Below are 21,375 nucleotides of genomic sequence, written 5' to 3' on the forward strand. Positions count from 1 at the left end.
TCGAGAAAATGTGTTACTTGTATACAAAGGAATTTTACTCAGCCATGAAGAAAAATAAAATCTTATCATTTGTAGGTAAATGAATGAAAGTGGAGAACATCATTCTGAGTGAGGTCAGTCAAGCTCAGAAACCCAAAAATCGTATGTTCTCCCTCATATGCCGACTTTAGATCCAGGGCAAATGCATCAATGTTGTTCGACTTGGATCACAAGAAAAGGGGAGAGCACATACGGGAGATATAGGAATAGGTAGAAAACCCAAAACATGAAAGCGTTTGATGTCCCCACTCCAGAGGAACTAATACAGAAACCTTAAAACGACAGGTTATCACTAGCAGGGGATCAGGAACCAATGTAAAGATCAGTTAGAGTTGAATCAACATGGTTCATAACACATTTGTACATGAAAGCAATAGTAGGAATCTTTCTATATAGCTATACTTAACTCAACTAGCAAAAACACTGTCTTTCTTATTATGCTTATGTCTTTTCTTCAACAAAATCAGTCCACAGGGCAGAACAGGACCTGCCTGAAACTGAGGAGGGGAGCAGGGGAAGGGGGGAAGGGGGGCAGGGTGGAGAAATGGCCCAAACAATGTATGCACATGTGAATAAATGAACAAAAAATAAATAAATAAATTTTAAGAACTAAAAAATAAATAACAAAACGTGCAAAAGGCTTAAATCAGCACGTCACAGAGAAGGAATCTAAAAGGCCAATAAAAACATGGAAATGTGTATACACTCATTAAAAGTCAGCAAATGCAAATTAAATGCAAATTAAAGCTATGATTCCACTGTGTTCATTTGATGAAATATTACATAGAGGAAATGTACAAACTATAGCATTATATATCATGAACAAATGTTAAAAGCACAATATTCAGAGAACAAAACCAGACACACAAAAAAGTACAAACTGTGTGGTATCCATTTATACATTCTTCATATAATTATACTCAGTACCCCGTGATGGCAGATCAAGGAATTACAGCATAGTCTCTTAAATTACACTTTTCAGGAACTCGGGCTTAAATGATCAAAACATATTAAAAACACAGTGATTACCAAGAAAATAAGTTAACTCTGAGTGTGGGGAAGATATCAGGAAAGAGGAAGGAGAGGGTTCTGACATGCTGAAGATGTTCTATTCTTGACTTTCACTTTTTACATCAGTGCTGAGTTAATTTTTAAATGCAATGTATGTTTGGCTCACTTTTCTAAATGTGTGTTATATTTCACAATTTTGCCAAAGATTGGAAAAATAAAAAGGAAATGGCCAAACCATAGTATCTCTGGTGGCCATCACAGCTAGACACAAACATGGGTAAATGAAAATTAAATTTCTCATTTGATGACATGTCACTGTATTCAGAATGCAAAATGCCAATGGTAGAATACTTTTTCCAATCCAAAAGGTACAAATGGGAACTGGAAGTAAAGTACCCACTATTATTTAATTTTCAATGTAGAAGGTGAAAAGGATGACTCCAGAGGAACAGAAGTCGCCATGAGTCCCCTCCTTGGGTCCTCCAATAGCAATTCTACAATAGCATAACTTACCCAGTGGGTGCTATTCACCCAAGTATATCGAACCGTGTAGTCTAAATAAGCTTCAGGCGAAATCGATTCATGTGTTTTCCATGTTATTTGGACCATTCGTTTGATGCCCCAAACTGGCTTTACACTTAAAATCTGAGGTGGTCCAATTTTCACTGAAAAAAAAATTCACACAATTCTCATACTTACAGAAAAATAAGAAAATGCTAATTACATCCACCCCAAGTTGAAAGACAATAAGCCTCAAAAGTAAATGACAGTGCCTATTTTGTTGTCAGCATATACAGATGGCATTAGCAAGGCAGGGAAAATGGAATGCCACCCTCTGAACTCCCTTTACCTCCCAAAAGAGGAGTACTCAATGAAAAGACGATTATTGGGTCAGACCTTAATGCCAAGCAGAAAAGAGGTAAAAATGTGACCATAAATACAATACTACTGCTACTAATAATACAATTATAAATAAACCATGGGTTGCAAAATGAATTACAACAGAAATTTATGAAAAGAGACCACCACCAGAAAATGGGCTGTACCCTTACTCTCCCTTGACCCCACAGGCCTGTCAGCCTCTCTTTCCTTGACCCACAGAATGTAAGAATACCCATTAGCGAGCACCTCTCATTTTCCTTGATCACTATAAACATTATAGTCCCAAATTTCTCTCCTTGAAAATATGTGTTTTAGCCAGGCATGATGGTAAACTCCTGTAATCTCAGCACTTGGGAGATTGAGGTAGGAGGATTGAGAGTTCTAGGTCAGCCTGGACTACATAGTGAGGCCCTGTCTCAAAAGCACAAGGCCAAAAAAAAAAAAATGTAATTTTCTGGTTATAAAAAGTAGCATCGGCTCAAAATTTTAAATATATAAAAATACAAAAAAGGCTGGAGGCATGGCTCAAGGAGTAAAGCACCTATCTAGAAAGTGCAAAGCCCTGAGTTCATATCCTATCACCACCAACAAAAAAAGTCAAAAAATATAAAGAAAAACTTAAAATCATCCACAATTCCACTAACCAGAGACAGCCTTTATTAATTAAAATTTTGATCAGAATTAGTAAGACTTTTTTAAAATAAGAATTTTACTCTTTTTTTTCATAGGCAATGATGATTTGTGGGGGAAGGGCCCTTTTGTTACTTTGAGTACAATTCATGTTACAATCTGCAAGAAGAAATCAGTGGCCAGTAAGACCTCTTTTATTTCTCATTCTTTTTTTCCATTTGACCAATTTCTTCTTTCCTTCCTTCCTTTATCTAACCCTGCCACTCTTCTTCCCTCCCCCTCTTTTTTTCTTTCCTTTTAAAATAGCGTGGTTTTTCTGTATAACCAAATATAGGTCTACTATTCCTTTGAGCTTTGAGTCTGCAGATACCGCTATTGTTTTTAAAGGTGGGCGTTAGTTACTCACTATGATTCCATTAGAATATCAAAAAACACTCACCTATGTCATTTAAGTACCAATATGTGATATCAGATTTAATTGTACCATCTGCATTTTGAGCTTCCACTTGAATGCTGCAGTTATCTGGGGGTGTTACCGCGGGGGGTACAAAAGAGCACAAAGCACTTGTAGAACTGTTGGCTTTACAAACTGCGCTGGATTTTCCGTAAGAGCTTCAAAGGAAAAAGTGATTCAGCGTGAGTTTTGTACAGATCTGGAACCACGGTCACATGTACGTGTAATAAGCAGTATTTGTTAGTTTTGCTCTGGGTTTCTCTTGAGAAGTGAACAGACCAAGACTTGGGTTCCCTGTCCACCGAGAAGAAGTGATGGTTACCTGCTTCCTGCCTGTCTGAGATGCCACAAACCATGGAGATCTGGAAAGCCCGTAAGACCAATAAATCTTACATTGCAATGCATTTCATATCGGCAGGAAATAAGGAATAGGCTCCTTGAATGCGAGATTCTAGCCTTTAAAATTATTCTTTAAAATCAAAGAGGATTTGTTAAACAAATTATAGAAAACATATAAATAGGATTTTAAATGTGGGTTTTTAAAGCATTTTTATTAGCATATATTAGTTGTACAGGGGGTTTCACTGTAACATTTCCATATATTCTTACATGTACCTTGGTTAGGTTCACTCCTACCATCATTCTCCCTCATCCCTCTCCCCTCCCCTACTTCAAATGATTTCTACAGACGTCAATGTTCTATTTTCATCCAAGCATATAAAGTACATTGACCACATTCGTACTCCTTCACCCTCTCCATTTGCCCTCCTTTCTCCCACTAGTACTCACCCCCTAACAGTACCTGCTTTACATTCCTGCCCTTCATAATTCAAGTGCAGATTCATTGTTCAAAGGGGTTTTGCACGCTATTTCACCGCGAATACATTGTACTTCAATCAGATTAACCCCTATTGCTCGCCCTTACCCTTTTCCGCTGCCCCTTACTGAGCGGCTTTCAGTGCATCTCATTACGCCGTCTTCCTGCACAGTGCGCCCTGTTTCCCTATCGTTGCTTTTCATCATTGTCTTTTCCACTCCCTCCTCCCGCTAGCACCATCAGTCCCACTATTGCAAACATGTTACATATATGTACACATATATAAATATGACGTGTCTGTTATTTGTGTTTATCTTTTAGCTCTATCTTCCACATATGTCTGTATTTATTGATGTGGGAAGTTGCTCATACTCTATGATTGGTGGAAAAAGCAGAATGTTTAACATGGACAGAATGAGCACAGTTATATCAATACATATTCATATAACTAATTCATAGAGCTATCTGGAAAGCTCTTCATAAAAATGTTAAAATTAGGGCTAGGGGCATGATTCAAGCACTAAAGTGCCTGCCTAGCAAGCACAAAGCCCTGAATTCAAATCCCAGTACTGCCAAAAAATGTTAAAATTGGGGCTGGGTGCAGTGGTGCACACCTATAATCCCAGTTACTCAGGAGGCAGAGATTGGAAGGACTGCAGTTTGAGGCCAGACTGAGCAAAAAGATGGTGAGACCATCTCAACAAATGCTCTGGGTGTGGTGTCACATCTGTAATCCCAGCTATGCAGAAGGCACAGGTAAGAGGATCACAGACCAGCCAGGCAAATTCGAGACTATCTGAAAAATAACCTGGAATCACAAAAGGATGGAGGTGTGGTTAAAATGGTGGAGTATTTGCCTAGTAAGCACAAGCCTTGAGTTCAAACTCCAGTAACGCCAAAAAAAAGTTTAGGAGGACAAAGGAGAATAGGAGGATGATGGAGGGATGCATTTAACCAAGATATTGTAAGCACTTTTGTAAACGTCACAATGTGCCACCAGTACAACAATAATATAATAATAATAAAATACATTTTTTAAAAGCTTAAAAATTGTTTTGACGGTATTTTTTTTTTACATTCTTTGTATGTTTGAGGTTGAATTTTTCGTCATTGGTATATATTGTTTCCAGAAAACTCATTAAAATTCATACAAGATAGATAGATAGGACAGACAGACAGCAAGACAGAGAGCATCTGTCGAGGTGCCACTTGCACGTATGTTAACAGGAGTCAGGTGGGTGGGTACTGCTACAGCCCACATGGCCCCGGGGATTGTGGAAGAGATGGAGCAGAACTGAAAAGGAGGCCCAGCTGGCAAGGTGGCAGTGTTTGCTGGGGTGGGGAAGGGAACAGAGCTTCGATATAATAGAATCTTGAAACTAGAAAGGACCCGAGGGTATGTGATGGTTATTACCCAGTGCAGAAATGACCCCCAGACTACAGGCACAGGCCCTGGAAGCAGATCAGCTTTGTCCCTCTTAACCTTGTGACTTGAGTAAGTTTCTTAGCTTCTCGGGCCTTAGTTTTCCATCTGTAAAATGGGTACACTAATATACCTAGAGCACGGGGTTGCTCTGAGGATGAAATGAGCTAATACACATAAAGCACTTCATAAGTGTCAGGTACATAGTAAGACAATAAATGTAAATGCTATTATTATTGCTATAGTTTAGCATATTTGCATTTATTCATGGGGTCACCTTTGAGATATACCCTTTCTCTCCTTTTCCACACCTTCACAGCTCTTTGAAGTCTCAACTTAAAAACCACCGTGTCTATGAGGGCATCCCCAATTCCTCTTTTTCTTCCTCAAGGGAAAATCCATTCCTATTGTTTCTGGGAATCAGGAGGTTCTCTGCTTATACCTCTGACCCATCATAGTCTGCTCTCAAAGTTAACTATCTCCAGGGAAAGCCTTCCCTTTTACCCAAAGAGATATTCTTGGTGATAAACTCACAAAATTCAAGAAGTCTAGGAATCCTGAAGAGCGAAGCAGAGTGGGGCCATCAAGGGGCAGGGAGAAAAGCTTGGGGACAGCTAGGGGTTTTCAGACTTCTACAGCTGGTAGCAATAACGATAACCCACAGGGAGAGGTGGAAGACAAGGGCTGCCTCTATACAACAGATACAAGGAGTAAACCTACTAAAGTTTCCAGATTTCTAATCTACTGGTAATTTCTGTTCGGTGTCAGAGCCAGAACTAAGAAGTCTGGGAGACAAGTCATTTGGATCCAAGGTTATTGGACCTTTCACATTCTTATTTTCTTAAAGCAGGGTGGGTAAACAATAGCCTGCAGGTCAAATATAGTTTGTCTCGTGCTCTTTTGTGGCCCATAGGTCAAAATTTATTTGCACATTGTTAAATTGCCAAAAATTAATAAATACTAAGAATACTTTGTGGCATGTGAAAATCAAATGAAATTCAGATTTCAGCATCCATAAATAAGGTTTTCCTAGAAAACAGCTACACAAGTTGGTTTACAAATTGTCTGCAGCAGTTTTTGTGCTACAGAAGTAGTGTTGAGTAGTTTTGACAGAGATCTATCTCCTTGTAAGCCTAGAATATTTACTCTCTGGCCCTTTACAGAAAGTTAGGTAAGCTTTGTGTTAAGGCATCTCCCTGACACTGATACTCACTGACATAACAGAGCTGCAAAAAAATATACATTCTTTGCTTTTATTTCTTTCCTTCTACTGTAAGACATAAGGTGGACTTGGCTTTCAGCACACAAGAAACAAAAGCTTGTAAACATTGGCTCTATTTGAAGTGGAAAAGAACAAGTTCATTTTACTCTGGTTCCCAGCATCAGTCTGTTAGATTAACAAGAAGGAAGTAATGGCTTTCATGAGCTATTTTTAAACTTCTTTTTCAAACTGCACATACTAAAATATATAACTTCTGGCTATAATTATGATTTGAAAGTTATAAAGATTTTTATCCTAATAAAAATAGAATAAAATTTTTGAATTGTTGTCCTAGTAGAATATGTTTGACAGCATCACACAATAAATTAGTGGCAGACTGAAATAATTCTGCATCTTAGTTCTGGTTCATAGTCCTATTTACTCCATGAAGAATGAACAGCTGTATGACACAGTCTAGAAAGAAGAGGGAAATAATTGGATATGATAAATAAACAGACTTTTCCTCACTGTCTGCAACTGATGACTACCCTCAGACAATCAGGCAGGTCATCATGTGACTCTACACTCCCTCTTCTACAGCAGCAGATCTTGTAAGCATGGCTGCAAGTAGCCAAGATGCCACCTCAGTCACTGGGTATACATGGTGGTCACCTAAAAGTTGTAATTGAGAAAACTTTTACTTCATAAGTGATGACTCATCAATGAATCAGGAGCCTCTTCCCATGACTCCCACTGACAGAGTTGACAAACTTCCATACTTACTATGTCATCTTAACAATGTACGTTGTGTAACTGGTTTCCTTCTCTGGACTCCAAGTACAAGTCATATTTTCCTTATAGTACACAACACAAGAAATGTTCTCAGGCTTAGCTGGTGGAGCTAAAAAAAGTCACACAAAAATAATTTCAGTGCATGATAACTATTGTTAGCATTGTATATTGTAATGAAAATCCACCCAAAGCTAGATTTACTGGTTAGTTGCTAGATATAGTAAATTCTCCTAATCAAATTCTAACTCCATCTCTTCAATTATTCCCTTTGAAGAGCTAGAGTTCTACTTTCAAAGATGCTTTTTACATTCTTATTCAAAAGCAACATTTGATAAGCAAAAATTATTTTAAACACCAGGCAAATATTAAGTATTAGTGAAATACTAAGTGAAGCATCAAATGACAGAACTATTTTGGTTAATTATGAGCATAAGAGAAAAATACAGAATGCCAAACTATGCCCCAACTTTACACATCAATAATCTTCTTCCCCCAGAAGACTGTATAACAGAGAAATCTTCAGCTGTGTTTTCACATCTTGCTCTGGTAGTTCCCCACTGAACAGAAAAGGCAGACTGTCATCCAGAAAATGGAACTAGACCCTCAATGGGTCCCTAAGGAGAATTCAAAGGCCCATGGGCCTTAATGGAAAATGATTATATTTTTATTTTTCATTAACAAATTGTTGAAATTTAGAATTCCCTTTAGTCATGAATACAGTCAGTTAGAACAATAGTACCATTACCTGTGGAAAAAAACTACAAAATTTTCACATTATATTTCAGTTGCAAATAAAGTACTATCATCACTATTTCTAGTAAAATGTGAAAGATTTATATGATCTGAAGAGACACTAGAATATTATGGTCACTATTTCTAAATTAAGGTAATTATTTGACCTGATTATTGCTAAATTAAAGTAATAATTAGATCTTCTTATTTAGTGTTAATAACACATATCACTATATCACAAATTTGTTTCTTTAATGTTTCAATAATTTCATTATCTTTTCAATCCTATGATTTTATTTTTTTGCATTTACAAACATTACTTTGAGAAGTGGTCCATAGGCTGTACCATAAGCCATGGGGTTTATCACACACACACACACACACACACACACACACACACACACACAAGAATTAAGGTCTAAACTATTTTTGAAAGTTTGACAAGACTAGTCTTAACAAGAAGTTCATGCCCTAGTCGTTTTCCTGTGTTCCCGAAATCCCTCTGTGCATGGAAGCCCCTTCATCCTAATCCCAAGCCTAGTTCAGTCTCACAGATCTATACCCATTCCCATCCTTGACTGCTACACTACACTTGTGGGATGCTCACCTGAAGTGTTGCCCCAGGCCCACCCTCTGCCAGTTAGAATTTCTATGCCATGCTGGAGTTGGTGCTGATTGGCACATCTGCAAGTTTGTATTGCTCTGTCAAGAACATTAACACCAGAGCTCTTTTCTCTACTTCCTTTTCATTCCCTTCTCCTCCTCCCCTCCACATTTTTCTTGTTAGAAGTGATGGGCTTTTTCTACTTCTTGTCAAATTGGGGCTTCCTTTCTAGAAAACAGTAGAGTGTTGATACCTTTGATAAGTGATGGTAATTTAATAAGTTGCCTTCCTGTCTCAAATATCAGAAAGATCATTCACCACAACAAAATTGGCTTCATCTCAGGGATATAGGGATGGTTCAACATACACAAATCAATAAATGTAATACAGCACATTAATAGAAGCAAAGGCAAAAACCACATGATCATCTCAATAGATGCAGAAAAAGCCTTTGAGAAGATCCAATACCACTTCATGATAAAAGCTCTAAGAAAACTAGGAATAGAAGGAATGTACCTCAATACTGTCAAGGCTAAATATGACAAATCTACAGCCAACATCATACTTAACAGTGAAAAACTGAAACCATTCCCCTAAAATCAGGAATGAGACAAGGGTGCCCCCTCTCCCCACTCCTATTCAACATAGTCCTGGAATCCCTAGCCAGAGCAATAAGGCAAGAAGAAGAAATAAAAGGAATACAAATAGGTAAAGAAACTGTCAAAATATCCCTATTTGCAGATGACATGATTCTATATCTTAAAGACCCAAAGAACTCTACTCAAAAACTGCTAGACACCATAAACAGCTTCAGCAAGGTGGCAGGATACAAAATCAACTTACAAAAATCATTAGCTTTTCTATACACCAACAACAAACAAACTGAGAAAGAATATATGGAAACAATTCCATTTACAATAGCCTCAAAAAAAAAATCAAATACCTAGGAGTAAACTTAACAAAGGATGTGAATGACCTTTACAAGGAGAACTACAAACCCCTGAAGAAAGAGATCGAGGAAAACTACAGAAGGTGGAAAGATCTCCCATGCTCATGGATTGGTAGAATCAACATAGTAAAAATGGCTACACTACTGAAAGCAATCTACATGTTTAATGCAATTCCCACCAAAATCCCAATGACATTCATCACAGAGATTGAAAAATCTACCCTAAAGTTCATTTGTAAACACAAGAGACCACGAATAGCCAAGGCAATACTCAGCAAAAAGAGCAATGCTGGAGGTATCACAATACCTGACTTCAAACTATATTACAAAGCAATAGCAATAAAAACAGCATGGTACTGACACAAAAACAGGTATGAAAACCAGTGGAATAGAATAGAGGACCTAGATATAATCCACACAGCTATGCCCACCTTATTTTTGACAAAGGCACCAAAAACATATGATGGAGAAAAGACAGCCTCTTCAACAAATGGTGCTGGGAAAAGTGGTTATCTGCCTGCAGAAAACTGAAACTAGATCCATGTTTATCACTCTGTACTAGTATCAACTCAAAATGGATCAAGAACCTTAATATCAGACCCGAAACTCTATAAAGTTAGTTCAGGAAAGAGCAGGGAATACTCTGGAAGTAATAGGTATCGTCAAGGACTTCCTCAATAGAACCCCAGCAGCTCAGCAACTAAGAGAAAGGATGAACAAATGGGACTACATGAAATGAAAAAGCTTCTGCACAACAAAAGAAATGGTCTCTAAACTGAAGAGACCACCAACAAGTGGGAGAAAATATTTGCCAGCTACACATCAGACAAAGGACTGATAACAGAGAGCTCAAAAACTCCCCCAAAATCAATGAACCAATAAAGAAATGGGCAACTGAACTAAACAGAACTTCTTCAAAAGACAAAATTCAAATGGCCAAAAAACACGTGAAAAATATCATCTCTGGCCATAAAGGAAATGCAAATCAAAATCACACTAAGATTCCACCTTACCCCTGTTAGAATAGCCATCATCTAAAACATCACCAACAATAGGTGTTGGCGAGGATGTGGGGAAAAAGGAACCCTCATACACTGCTGGTAGAAATGTAAGCTAGCACAACCACTCTGGAAAAAATTTGGAGGCTTCTTAAAAATCTAAACATAGACCTGCCATATGATCCAGCAATCCCACTCCTAGGGATATACCCAAAGGAATTGACTCAGGTTACTCCAGAGGCACCTGCACACCCATGTTTATTGCAGCACCATTCACAATAGCAAAGTTATGGAAAAATCCAAGATGCCCCACTACTGACAAATGGATTAAGAAAATGTGGTATTTATACACAATGGAATTTTACTCAGCCATAAAGAAGAATGAAATCTTGTCATTCGTAAGAAAATGGATGGAACTGGAGAATATCATCTTAAGTGAAGTTAGCCATGCTCAGAAAGCCAAAAATCTTATGTTCACCCTCATATGCAGACTTGAGATCTAAAACAAATGCAGTAATATAATTAGACTTCAGTCATACGCTAAGGGGAGGAGTAGGGAAAGGTAGGAAACCCTAAACTTGAAAGTGTTTGATGTGCCCACTGCAGAGGAACTAATAAAGTAACCTTAAAACAACAGAGGTCAATATGGGAAAGTGACCCGGAAGTAGTGAAGAGGTCTGCTAGAGATGAACCAATTTGGTTTGTAATACACATGTGCATGGAAGCAATGCTAGGAATCTCTCTGAATAGCTATCCTTATCTCAACTAGCAAAAACGCTATGTCTTTCTTATTATTGCTTATGTCTTCTCTTCAACAAAATTGGAGAAGAGGGCAGAACAGGTCTGCCTGGAAGCAAGGGGGGTGGGGGGAAAAGGGAGGGGGTGGGGGGAAGGGGGGAGAAATGGCCCAAACAATGTATGCACATATGAATAAATGATTAAAGAAAAAAAAACCCTTCACAAAAAAAAGACTGGTGGAGTGGCTCAAGGTGAAGGCCCTGAGTTCAAGCCCAGTACCGAAATAAATAAATAAATAAATAAATAAGCAGTTTGTCTTAACATTTATATAATAATGGACATTCTTGGGAAGAAGTTACCAATAAATCCTATGCTTATCATGGAAAAAAAAGAGTGAGAAATGTGATGTTAACATTTCTAGCCCTTTCCAGAGAAGCTGCTCCCTCTGAATCCTTCAGTTGAGCTCCGTACTTACAGTACACATCAGTCAGCAGTTCTGGCAAAACATTTTCTATCTTTGCTGCTTGCATGCTGTTAACCATGACAAACCTCCAAGTGCAAACACTTAATAACACCAAAATTAACTGGACATGAACCAAATAATAGAGCATATTGCATGGAGATTAGAAACTGCACCATTACACACTCCTCAAAGGGCCCACACAGCTTGAACCCTTCCCTGGAGAGTACTTGGCTCATCAAGCAGAATATTAATAGCCTCAACCCTTCACTATTGCTGTGGGGAACGTGCAAAATCCTACAAGAAGGTGAATTAGGGTCAGACAACAATTTCTCTAGAGGAATGACTCACACACTGACCAACTCACTTCCTATTTCTATGGCTTAGAAAGAAATGTACCCATGCATGTGTATGCACGCTGTCTGTGGTCTGTATATTGTACAGTGGGTGCAGGGTGTGTGTACAGCATTGTGTGGTGTGATGGTATGTACATTATGGGGCATGTGTATGTGTGTAGTGTTTATGTGCTGAGTGTGTGGTATGGCGAATGTATGTGTGTATATATGTTAGTGTATACATGAGGCTCTGTCTTCAGTCTTTTGGTCAAGTTCCTTACAAACAAATATTCACACAATGTCAGCCTGCCTCCCAACTTCCATCCCACAATACCCATCACACTAACTCTTAGCAGCACTTCAAGATGATCATTGGCTAGAGAATGAAGAAACAAGAAGCCTTCTTCTGTCTTCCCAGAATATTCTCGGTCTGCTGCTATCCTCATTATTTATTTGTTTATTTTGGCAGCACTAGGGTTGGAACTCAGGATCTCATGCTTGCTAGGCATGCACTCTACCACTTGAACCACTCCACCAATCTTTGTACTATTCTCATTATGACCTCCTTCTTCATTCTAATTCTGCTTTGCAGTGGCTGAATCCAACATCAGCCACCAAAATATCAATGTAGGAGTACATATTCATGGATTCAAATCTACCCCTGGCAAACCTCTGTGAGTCCTGTCGTTCTTTCTTACACACCTCTCCTTACCTCTTCAGAAGCCTGGCTTAATCCCAGGAGGTACATCTCTACAATGAAAACTATAAAACAAAGATGAAAGACATTGAAGAAGATACAGATGAATGCAAAGATAGCCTTTGTTCATGAATTGGAAGAATTAATATTGTTAAGGTATCCATACTGCCCAAAGTAATCTATAGATTCAATATATTGTCCATCAAAATACCAATGATATTCTTTTAAAAAATAGAAAAAATAATTCTAAAATTCATATGGAGTCACAAATGACTTCAAATAGCCAAAGCAATCTTGAGAAAGAACAACAAAGCTAGTAGCTTCATGGTTCCTAATTTCAAACATATTATAAACCTATAGTAATCAAAACAATAAGATACTATCATAAATACATACATATAGATCAATAGATCAGAATAGAAAGCTCAGAAACAAACTCAAACATATACCATCAAATAATCTTGGACAAGGGGGCTCAGACTGTACAATAAGGAAAGAGCAGTCAACAAATAGTCCTGGGAAAATTGTATGTCCATATATAAAAGAATGAAATTGGACCCTTATGTGTATCTTACACAATATACATAAAAAATTTTAAATGGGTCATTGACCTAAATATAAAACCTGAAATTATGAAACTATTAGAAGAAAACATGAAAAGTACTTTATGATGTTGGTCTGGGAAATGGTTTCTTAGCTATGACTCCAAAGCAAAGGCAACAAAACCAGTCAAAGAGGACTACATTGAACTAAGACGGTTTTGCACAGCAAAGGAAATAATCAACAGAGAAAACCTTCACAATGGGAAAGATATTTGAAATCTATACATCTGAAAAAGGGATAATATTAAATTTTTATTTTAAGAAATTCAAATAACTCAGTAGCAAGAAAACAAGTTTGTTTAAAATGGGCAAAAGGTGGGAGGATGAGGGAGAGAGAAGATAGAGACAAATCTAACTAAGGTATATTGTAAGTACATACAGAAATGTCAAAACTAATCCCTCTTATATGACTAATAATATACTAATAAAAATGTTTTTCAAAATATCTAAATAGATATTTCTTAAAAAGACATACAAATGGCCAATAGGAATATGAAAATAGGCAGGACGTCACAAATCATGAAGAAAATACTAATCAAAATCACAATGAGGTATCACCTCATTCCTATTAAAATGGCCGTTATCAAAAAGGACAAAAGATATCAAATGTTGGCAAAGATGTAGAGAAAAGGAAACCTTTATACACTGTGGTGTGAATTTATATTAGTACAGCATTATGAAAAAACAGTATTAGAGGTTTCTTAAAATATTTAAAATAGAATTACCATATGATCCAACAATCTCCTTATTAGGTATACATCCAAAGGAAATGGAATCAGTATGTTGAAGAGACAACTGCACCACCATGTTTAATGAATCACTATTGATAATAATCAACATGTAGAATCAATGAAGGTGCCCATTTACTAATGAATGGTTAAAGAAAATGAGGTATATACACATAATAGAATACTATTCAGTCATAAAAAAGAATGAAATCCTGTCACTTATGACAATGTGGATCAACTTGGAGAACATTATGTTAAGTGAAATAGTCAAGACATAGAAATAGAAATACCACATGATCTCATCGTGTGGAATCTAAAAAAGTTGATCTTACAGAAGTAGAAACTAGAATAGTGGTTATCAGAAGTGTGGGTGGTTAGAGAAGAAAGGAAAATATTGGTCAAATGATATGTAATTATAGTTGGATAGGAGGAATGTTATTTAAATGACCAGAATAGGCAAATATATTGGCCTGGAGGGTGGGGAGGGGAGTGGAAACAAGTGCAGGAAGGAAAAGAAATGGGGAATCATTACTAATGGTCATAGGGTATCTTTTGAGGTGATGAAAATGTTATAAATCTGCCTGTAGTGATGGTTGCCACAGCTCTGTAAGCATACCAAGAACCATGTGAATTTTATCTCAATAATGTCACTTTTAAAGAAAAAGAAGCAACTTTGGTTAGCTTATATTAAAAGTCATAAGCTGAAAGGGAGTCACATATCTGATCTTTGATACTGGTATTACAGAAGAGACTTGTGGTAGATAAAATGATCACCAATATCACCTCTTCCTGGACACACATGAAGATTTTGTTTCTTTGACCCTCTGAAATCAGGCGTGGTCATCCGATTGCTTTGACCATTGATAGGTGAGAAGAGGCATTTACATGCTGGTGCATGGTGTCTTCCCTGCCTTCCAAGTGATCAATCCACAATGATTTTTTTCTTGAATTTTAATTTTTTCAATATAGGATATGATGGAAATAATGCCTCTTAGAGCTGTATGGTATTGTATGGATATCAGGCCCAAAGTGGTTGAGTTAGAACACTGGAGAAATATGTTGCTGCATCACTTCCCTTGGTATCCTCAGAGATAATTGCAAATAACGTGAAAATTGTTATTTTTGTATTTACATGTATGTGTGTTATATGAAGACACAGCAATTAACATAAAATCTATGGAACCAAGTCCTTTCCATTATGCTGTAACAGTGATATTAACTTCTAGAGGTCCTATCTCCCTTTGAAAATATGATAGGCCATCTTGGCAAATTTTTATATGGAAGATTATACATAGACTTTCAAGAGCAGGCATGCACACACACACAACACATACACATACAAATTCAGGGTGTTTACAATTCCCTGTTGTCCATCTGTGGATGTCCACGGTTCAAAGGTACCTTTGCTCCAAAGTTTAAAATTCCTGTCCAAAGAAGGCGATAAGAACCACATGATCTACAAAAGGCTAGCCTACCTGTGAGGCTGAATTTGTAGAGTAAAGGGAGCATCCATGGTACCCAGGTCCACATTGTTCCTGAATTAACTCACGAAGGCTAGAGAGAGCTGAAAATATCACCAGTCAAGAGATGCATTGATTTCTCTTTTCAACAACTTTATCCCAGTGACAAACAGGTTCTGGGACTTGGAGGAGGGTGTGGGAGGAGAATATTCTATTCTAGTATATTCTGTTTTGTAGGCTGTCATTACACCGATTCCTTCACATTTACTCCACCAACTCCAAACAGTATAGTAAAGATGTATGACAGCAGTATATTTTCCTTCTGTCCATAACGCTCTTTCATATTACATGGTGATATGAAAAAGCAGAAGAACCACCAAGAATAAGCTGTAAGGAAAAAAAGACCTAGGAGTCCATACAGATCTGAGGTTATCCCCTCGCCTTTCACCTGCCTGCCTTTTTTTTTTTTTTATGGTGGATCTGGGATTTGAACTCTGGACTTCACACTTACAAAACTCCCCTAGCCTCTCAGTTCTCAATCATTCCAGCCAAATGGAACAACTCATATGCTCCCAAAAGCCCTGCTGTTCACATCTCCATGCGTTGTGCGTGCCTACAATGCCCTTTTCCCCTGTGTTATTATGATACATATTTTTTGGTTTTCATCCATGGTTCCACAACTCCCTTCCCAAGGCAGGCCATAGAAACTTACAGTTTCTTTTTTCCAAGGTGGGTCATAGAAACTCTAATACTCCCCTGCCTTTCTGTCCTGCCACTGGCTATAAAGAAATACTCTGACCTGTTCTTGTCCTACCAGACAGTAGGTCACAAGACCCTCCTCATTCCAGAGCGTTCCTGCCCCATAACCAGGAGGAAGAAGACCTGAATACTAAGCCCTTATAGATTTCCCCAGTCTATTAGCAATCATGCTTATGCAATGATGTATCCATAACAACACCAAAGGACAGGGTTCCAGGAGGTTCTGAACAGCTGAACACATGGAGGTCCCTGGAGGGTGCTGGAAGCGCCACACCCCTCCCCCCCACCGCTTGTCCTATGCATCTCTTCATCTGTATCTTTCCTAATATCCTTTATAATAAATTAATAAATCTGTTTGCCTGAGTTCTGTAAGCTGCTGAAGCAAATTAATCAAACCCAAAGAAGGGGTTGTAGGAACCATTTGTAGGCAGTTGGTCAGAAGCATGGAAAAACAACCTGAATCTTGGAATTGGCACAGAAAGTTATGGGGAGGGAGTATTAGGGACCAAGCCTCCAACCTGTGGGATCTGATGCAAAGAGTGTCAGAACTGAATTGGGTTAGAGGACACCCAGTTGGTACCCATTGCTGCAGAATCGATTGATTGCCTACTATGAATGAAATTCCCACACATCTGGTATCAGAAGCCTTCTGTGTTGACTATGATATAAAAGCAGATGAAAAACAAGACATTTTGTTTTTCTTGACGCACATCTTTACTCCTGTCAAACCTTCCAGACACATCTCAAGGCCTACGTTTTATGAGACACCCTTCCCGAATTCCCACTGAGCAGTCAATCTCCTTGGGGCTCCACCCTTCCCACATGCTACACATGGTACCCTTCCCACGTCTGTGCTAGCACTGGAACACTGAGTGGTGCTCGGCAGTTTACCTGAGTTTCCCCGCACACAAGCAGCTTCCTGACAGTGGAGCTTCTTATTCTTCTTTGAAGCCTTAGTATTGGAGGCAGGGCCTGGAACATGGTACACATTCACTATTGCTTGTGTAATTTAATGGTTAATCAGAACAAAAAGACTGTTGGATTCTCATCTTATTACCAGATGAGGGGCTGGGAGCACATAAGGATGAAGCCAGTATGAACTCAATAACTCATTTCAGAAGAAATAAATGATGCTACATTTTCCTCTGACAAATCGTAAGAAAAAAAAGAGAAAAGAATTCTCAAGAAAATGAATCATTTTAGAAAAAGTCACATGCAGCATTTCTGGAGAAAACTACAGGAATCAAATTTTCTCAATTTTCAGTTGGTACAAACAACTGAAATATCTAATTTTAAAAGGCCTAGTCATTAAGTAAAGACTAGTTACATAAATAGTAATAGTTAATGCCTAATATTGCTTGACAAAAGTTCTCTTAAGAAACAGCCACTTTGATTTAAATGAGTATAAAACATAAAGGTAAAATTTTTAACTTATCAGTGAAGGATACATGTGTCTATAAATTAATCATAACACGAATAGTATTCTTTCGTGTCTGGTTATTAGAAACTTGTCTCAGTTTTTTTTTTTTTTTTTTTGTCTCTTAGGCAGAAGCCATGCACTTAGTCTTAACTGCCATTATTTATAAATCCTAAAAGCACATTAGAAAGGCAGGGAGACCCAGTGATGGAGACTATTAAAAAGAGAGATGCTGGCAGTCCCAATAATTGAATGAATAATTGTGAATGCTAAAGCTAAAATTATTACTCTAAGTGGTTTTACATTTTTAAATCTTATGACTACAAATATTAAATAAACATCAACATAAAATATTTTTAAATTAATGGTATTTATTGCTTGATTCCTTTATCATGAGAATACTCACTTATTTGTGAAATTTTAGAAAGAATCTTTAAAAACTCAACAGTGCTGAATTATACGCAGAGTCAAAGCTGGAGAAGATACAACAAATGAAGACTATGACTTTGTAGAAACAGAGACTCCTGTGTTCGTTTTAGCCCTGTTGTTCTCACAAACTGGCGATGACCTCCGCAGTTCTTGCTTCATTCAATACTGTCCCAGTCACAGGTTAAGGGCTGGAAATAAAAGCGCCCATCCCTGACTTCAAAGTTCTCTGATTTGAATAAGCGGAAGGGGACAAAGAACAGAAAGGACAGTAGGAGCATGTTTGTTTGTTTTTTTTTTCAAACTACAAATACCAAAATGAGCTACTGTCACTGATGACACTCATGTCATAATTTCTCCAAAGGGTTTGAGCCGAAAAGGGGCAGAAAACATGGGTCTTCTTGTAGACACACAGCATGCACCAGAATCTTAAATGTCACATGGTAAGTGCTGTGATTGTAACTTGGCAAGGAGAGCTCAGAGCACCTAAGGACAGAAATGAACTGAGGACACTGGAAATCCAACAAGCATCACCATTAGGACACTGTCCCTCATTCTAATGCTTTCTTATCCTCCAGGGACTTTTTATTTTCCCCTCTTACTCTAGAGAGCCACCCCAGAACAGACTGCTTGTTGGTGGTAAATGTGAACAATTGGGAGGTATCTCCCAGGAGCTCAGAAAAAAAGTTGAGTTACGAGTTCTACTAGTAAAATCTGTGCACAGGGTGATCCTAGTTACCTGTGGTAGCTAATTATGTAATTGAAGAGTCTGAAATCACTCAAAACTCCAGATTTTAGGAACTCCAAAAATTCTGGGACACCTGTGGGTAATTTCAGAGAGTTGGATCTGGAAACTCTTCATTGTCACTTAGTTGCAGGAACCAACTCAAATTGTACCGTAAATGGAAGAAACCTTTGAGGGAAGAAAGGAGAGGTGAGCTTAGAATGTAAAACAGTGATGGTTAAAAAGACAGAAGTTGGCAGTTTTTATCCAGTACTAGCTATAAGAGGAAATTTTGAAATTTCCTGTCACTGTTGTGATAGACTCTAACAGGGCAGCCACCTCACCACAGCCTTGATGAAAGATACCTCAAAACCAAAAATCTTTCTCCCAGATAACTCAGAATCTGTGAAGCCTTTTCAGATTACTAATGCAGCGGGGAGGAGGGGCTCTGAACGAGGGATGTGAGCCTTGCAGTTACTAGAAATACTATCCCTGTGTTTCAACAGACCAGTCTCTTGCAGGCTTCAGTGAAGCAAATCATCCTCCACAAATTGGCTGTAGGAAATTCCCAGACATTCTGCTATGCTCTTGAAGAGAACCATCAACTATTTCCCACAGCCCTGGCTCATCAGCCTTAACTTTGAAATGGAGGTTTGAATAGCTGGTCTTCAAAAACAGATCACTTCCTCCAATTTCACACTGGAGGAATCTTGTTTGAATATAGCATTTAGTGGAGCCCCAGAAACACTCTATGAGTATGCCATGATGGACTAAAGGACTCTTAGAATACACAATCATGCCACTTCAGTACCTGATGGAGTCCTCTCTTTAATGGATGTTACCTTACTAGCAGCTACTGTTAAGAATAAAATGAGAACTGGGGTCGTGGCTCAAGTGGTAGGGCACTTGCCTAGCAAACCCCAGTACTATCCCCAAAAAACTGACTGGAAGCAAAACCAAGCAATTATTTCTGGCTACCATCAGGGGCTAGAGGCAAACCAAGGAGGAAAAGCAAAGTGGGAGCGTCTGCCTCTGCCACTAGATGCTGTGAATTTTAGCGTATTAAGTCATCCCTGCCTCCCCACATCCTGTCTCATGTGAACAAAGCAAAGGAACTAGAGTGTGGCTTCTCGACAACCCAGCAACCTCCCCATTACATGCACCCCACCCCCCACCCCCCTCCCCGCCACACACACACACACACACAGGCCACCCTTTGATGATTCAGTTCCCACTCAAGATTGGGTCCTGGATGCTAAGCTTTATCTGATCTCACTTGTTTTAAAAAAATGTGCCACCAGGTGATTTTTCTCACAGCTGGTTCCATTTTCATTCAGTTATAGTCATTCATCCATTCATTCAATTAATATCTGTTGTTACCCATTCTGTGCCAGGCACAGTACAGTAAAACCATAAACAAGTCCTATGATCTGTGAGAAATTCCAAGGTACTGAGTAAAGTTGACAGTTGCTTCTTGCTTCTGTACTCCCAGTGTTAAGTCTACAGGTACTTGAATTTATGGTCACAGTGCTGTTCCCAGAATTTACTACTTCTTCTCTCCCTAATCTTTAAAACCTCCAACCCATACATACCATGGGAAACAAGAAGCAAGCTGCCTAAACTTTCTTAGTCCCTTGGAACTCCTCACATACTAGTGAAATTTGGTTTATAGTTTTACTTTTATCATTCACATAGAAGAGGTCTCTGTTCTGCTCTTTGAAATGTTGATTTGGAGCCTGCAGCAATAATAATGGCCTTAGGTTTATAAATCACTTTCACATGTATTTTATTATTAGGTCCTGTCTCACCTTTGAGGTAAACAGGGCAGATGTTTTCATACTTTATATTTATTTAGATATTTTATATTTTATTTATTTTTATATTTTAGGCCAAATTATAAGAAATCACTATTTTTATAAGTTAAAAGTCACCAAAAATTAGCAATTTCAGCCTAATAAAGTAATGGTATCCATAGTTTTTAGATGAGGATATTGAGCACATACTCTGCCCAAGATGAGATTAAGAGCTGTCAGAACTACCTTCAGTCTTAAAGTCTATAAGCCCATTTTAGATGTGAGCTACCTCCATACAAAGAACATTCTACATGGCCAAAAAAACCTGGCAAGAACATAGTCATGTTGTAACAGTAAGAACCTACTGAGTGCTAATTATACCAGCCAAATTACATCCTCTCCTAAAAATCCCATAAAGCTTGTATTATTATCTCTACTTCACAGAAATGGAAATTGAGCCTCAGAGATCTCTTGAAAACAGTTCAAAAATAATAGCTTGTAAGTGGCATAAACAAACCCATGACTGTCTAATTGCAAAGTCTAGGCTCTCAACTAAAACATGTGGTAGCCATTGATTCATGCTCCCTTGGCTCCCCTGCCACAAAATTTCAGGGATTCTCCTCTGACTCTCCTAGGTATAACTTTGTCTAGTCTAACATTCCTCAAAGATAAATCCATTATGTTCAGGTTATTTTCCCAAACCC

At 38.2% G+C, this 21,375-nt stretch overlaps 1 protein-coding gene across 1 annotated transcript in view; it reads right to left on the minus strand.

Moving 5' to 3' along the window:
- The window catches only part of Il31ra (interleukin 31 receptor A), a 63,383-nt gene extending 47,743 nt beyond the window's left edge, over window positions 1-15,640 (minus strand). The window contains exons 1-4 of the mRNA XM_074075341.1: window positions 15,568-15,640; window positions 7,241-7,358; window positions 3,002-3,174; window positions 1,564-1,715 (exon numbers count right to left, since the gene is read on the minus strand). Coding sequence (XP_073931442.1) covers window positions 1,564-1,715; window positions 3,002-3,174; window positions 7,241-7,358; window positions 15,568-15,622 — 498 coding nt within the window. The 5' untranslated portion in view covers window positions 15,623-15,640. The remainder of the gene's footprint in view (window positions 1-1,563; window positions 1,716-3,001; window positions 3,175-7,240; window positions 7,359-15,567) is intronic.
- Window positions 15,641-21,375: the final 5,735 nt, after the last annotated feature.

Source organism: Castor canadensis, chromosome 6 (assembly GCF_047511655.1).
Source record: "Castor canadensis chromosome 6, mCasCan1.hap1v2, whole genome shotgun sequence".
In the NCBI taxonomy this organism is placed as follows: Eukaryota; Metazoa; Chordata; class Mammalia; order Rodentia; family Castoridae; genus Castor; species Castor canadensis.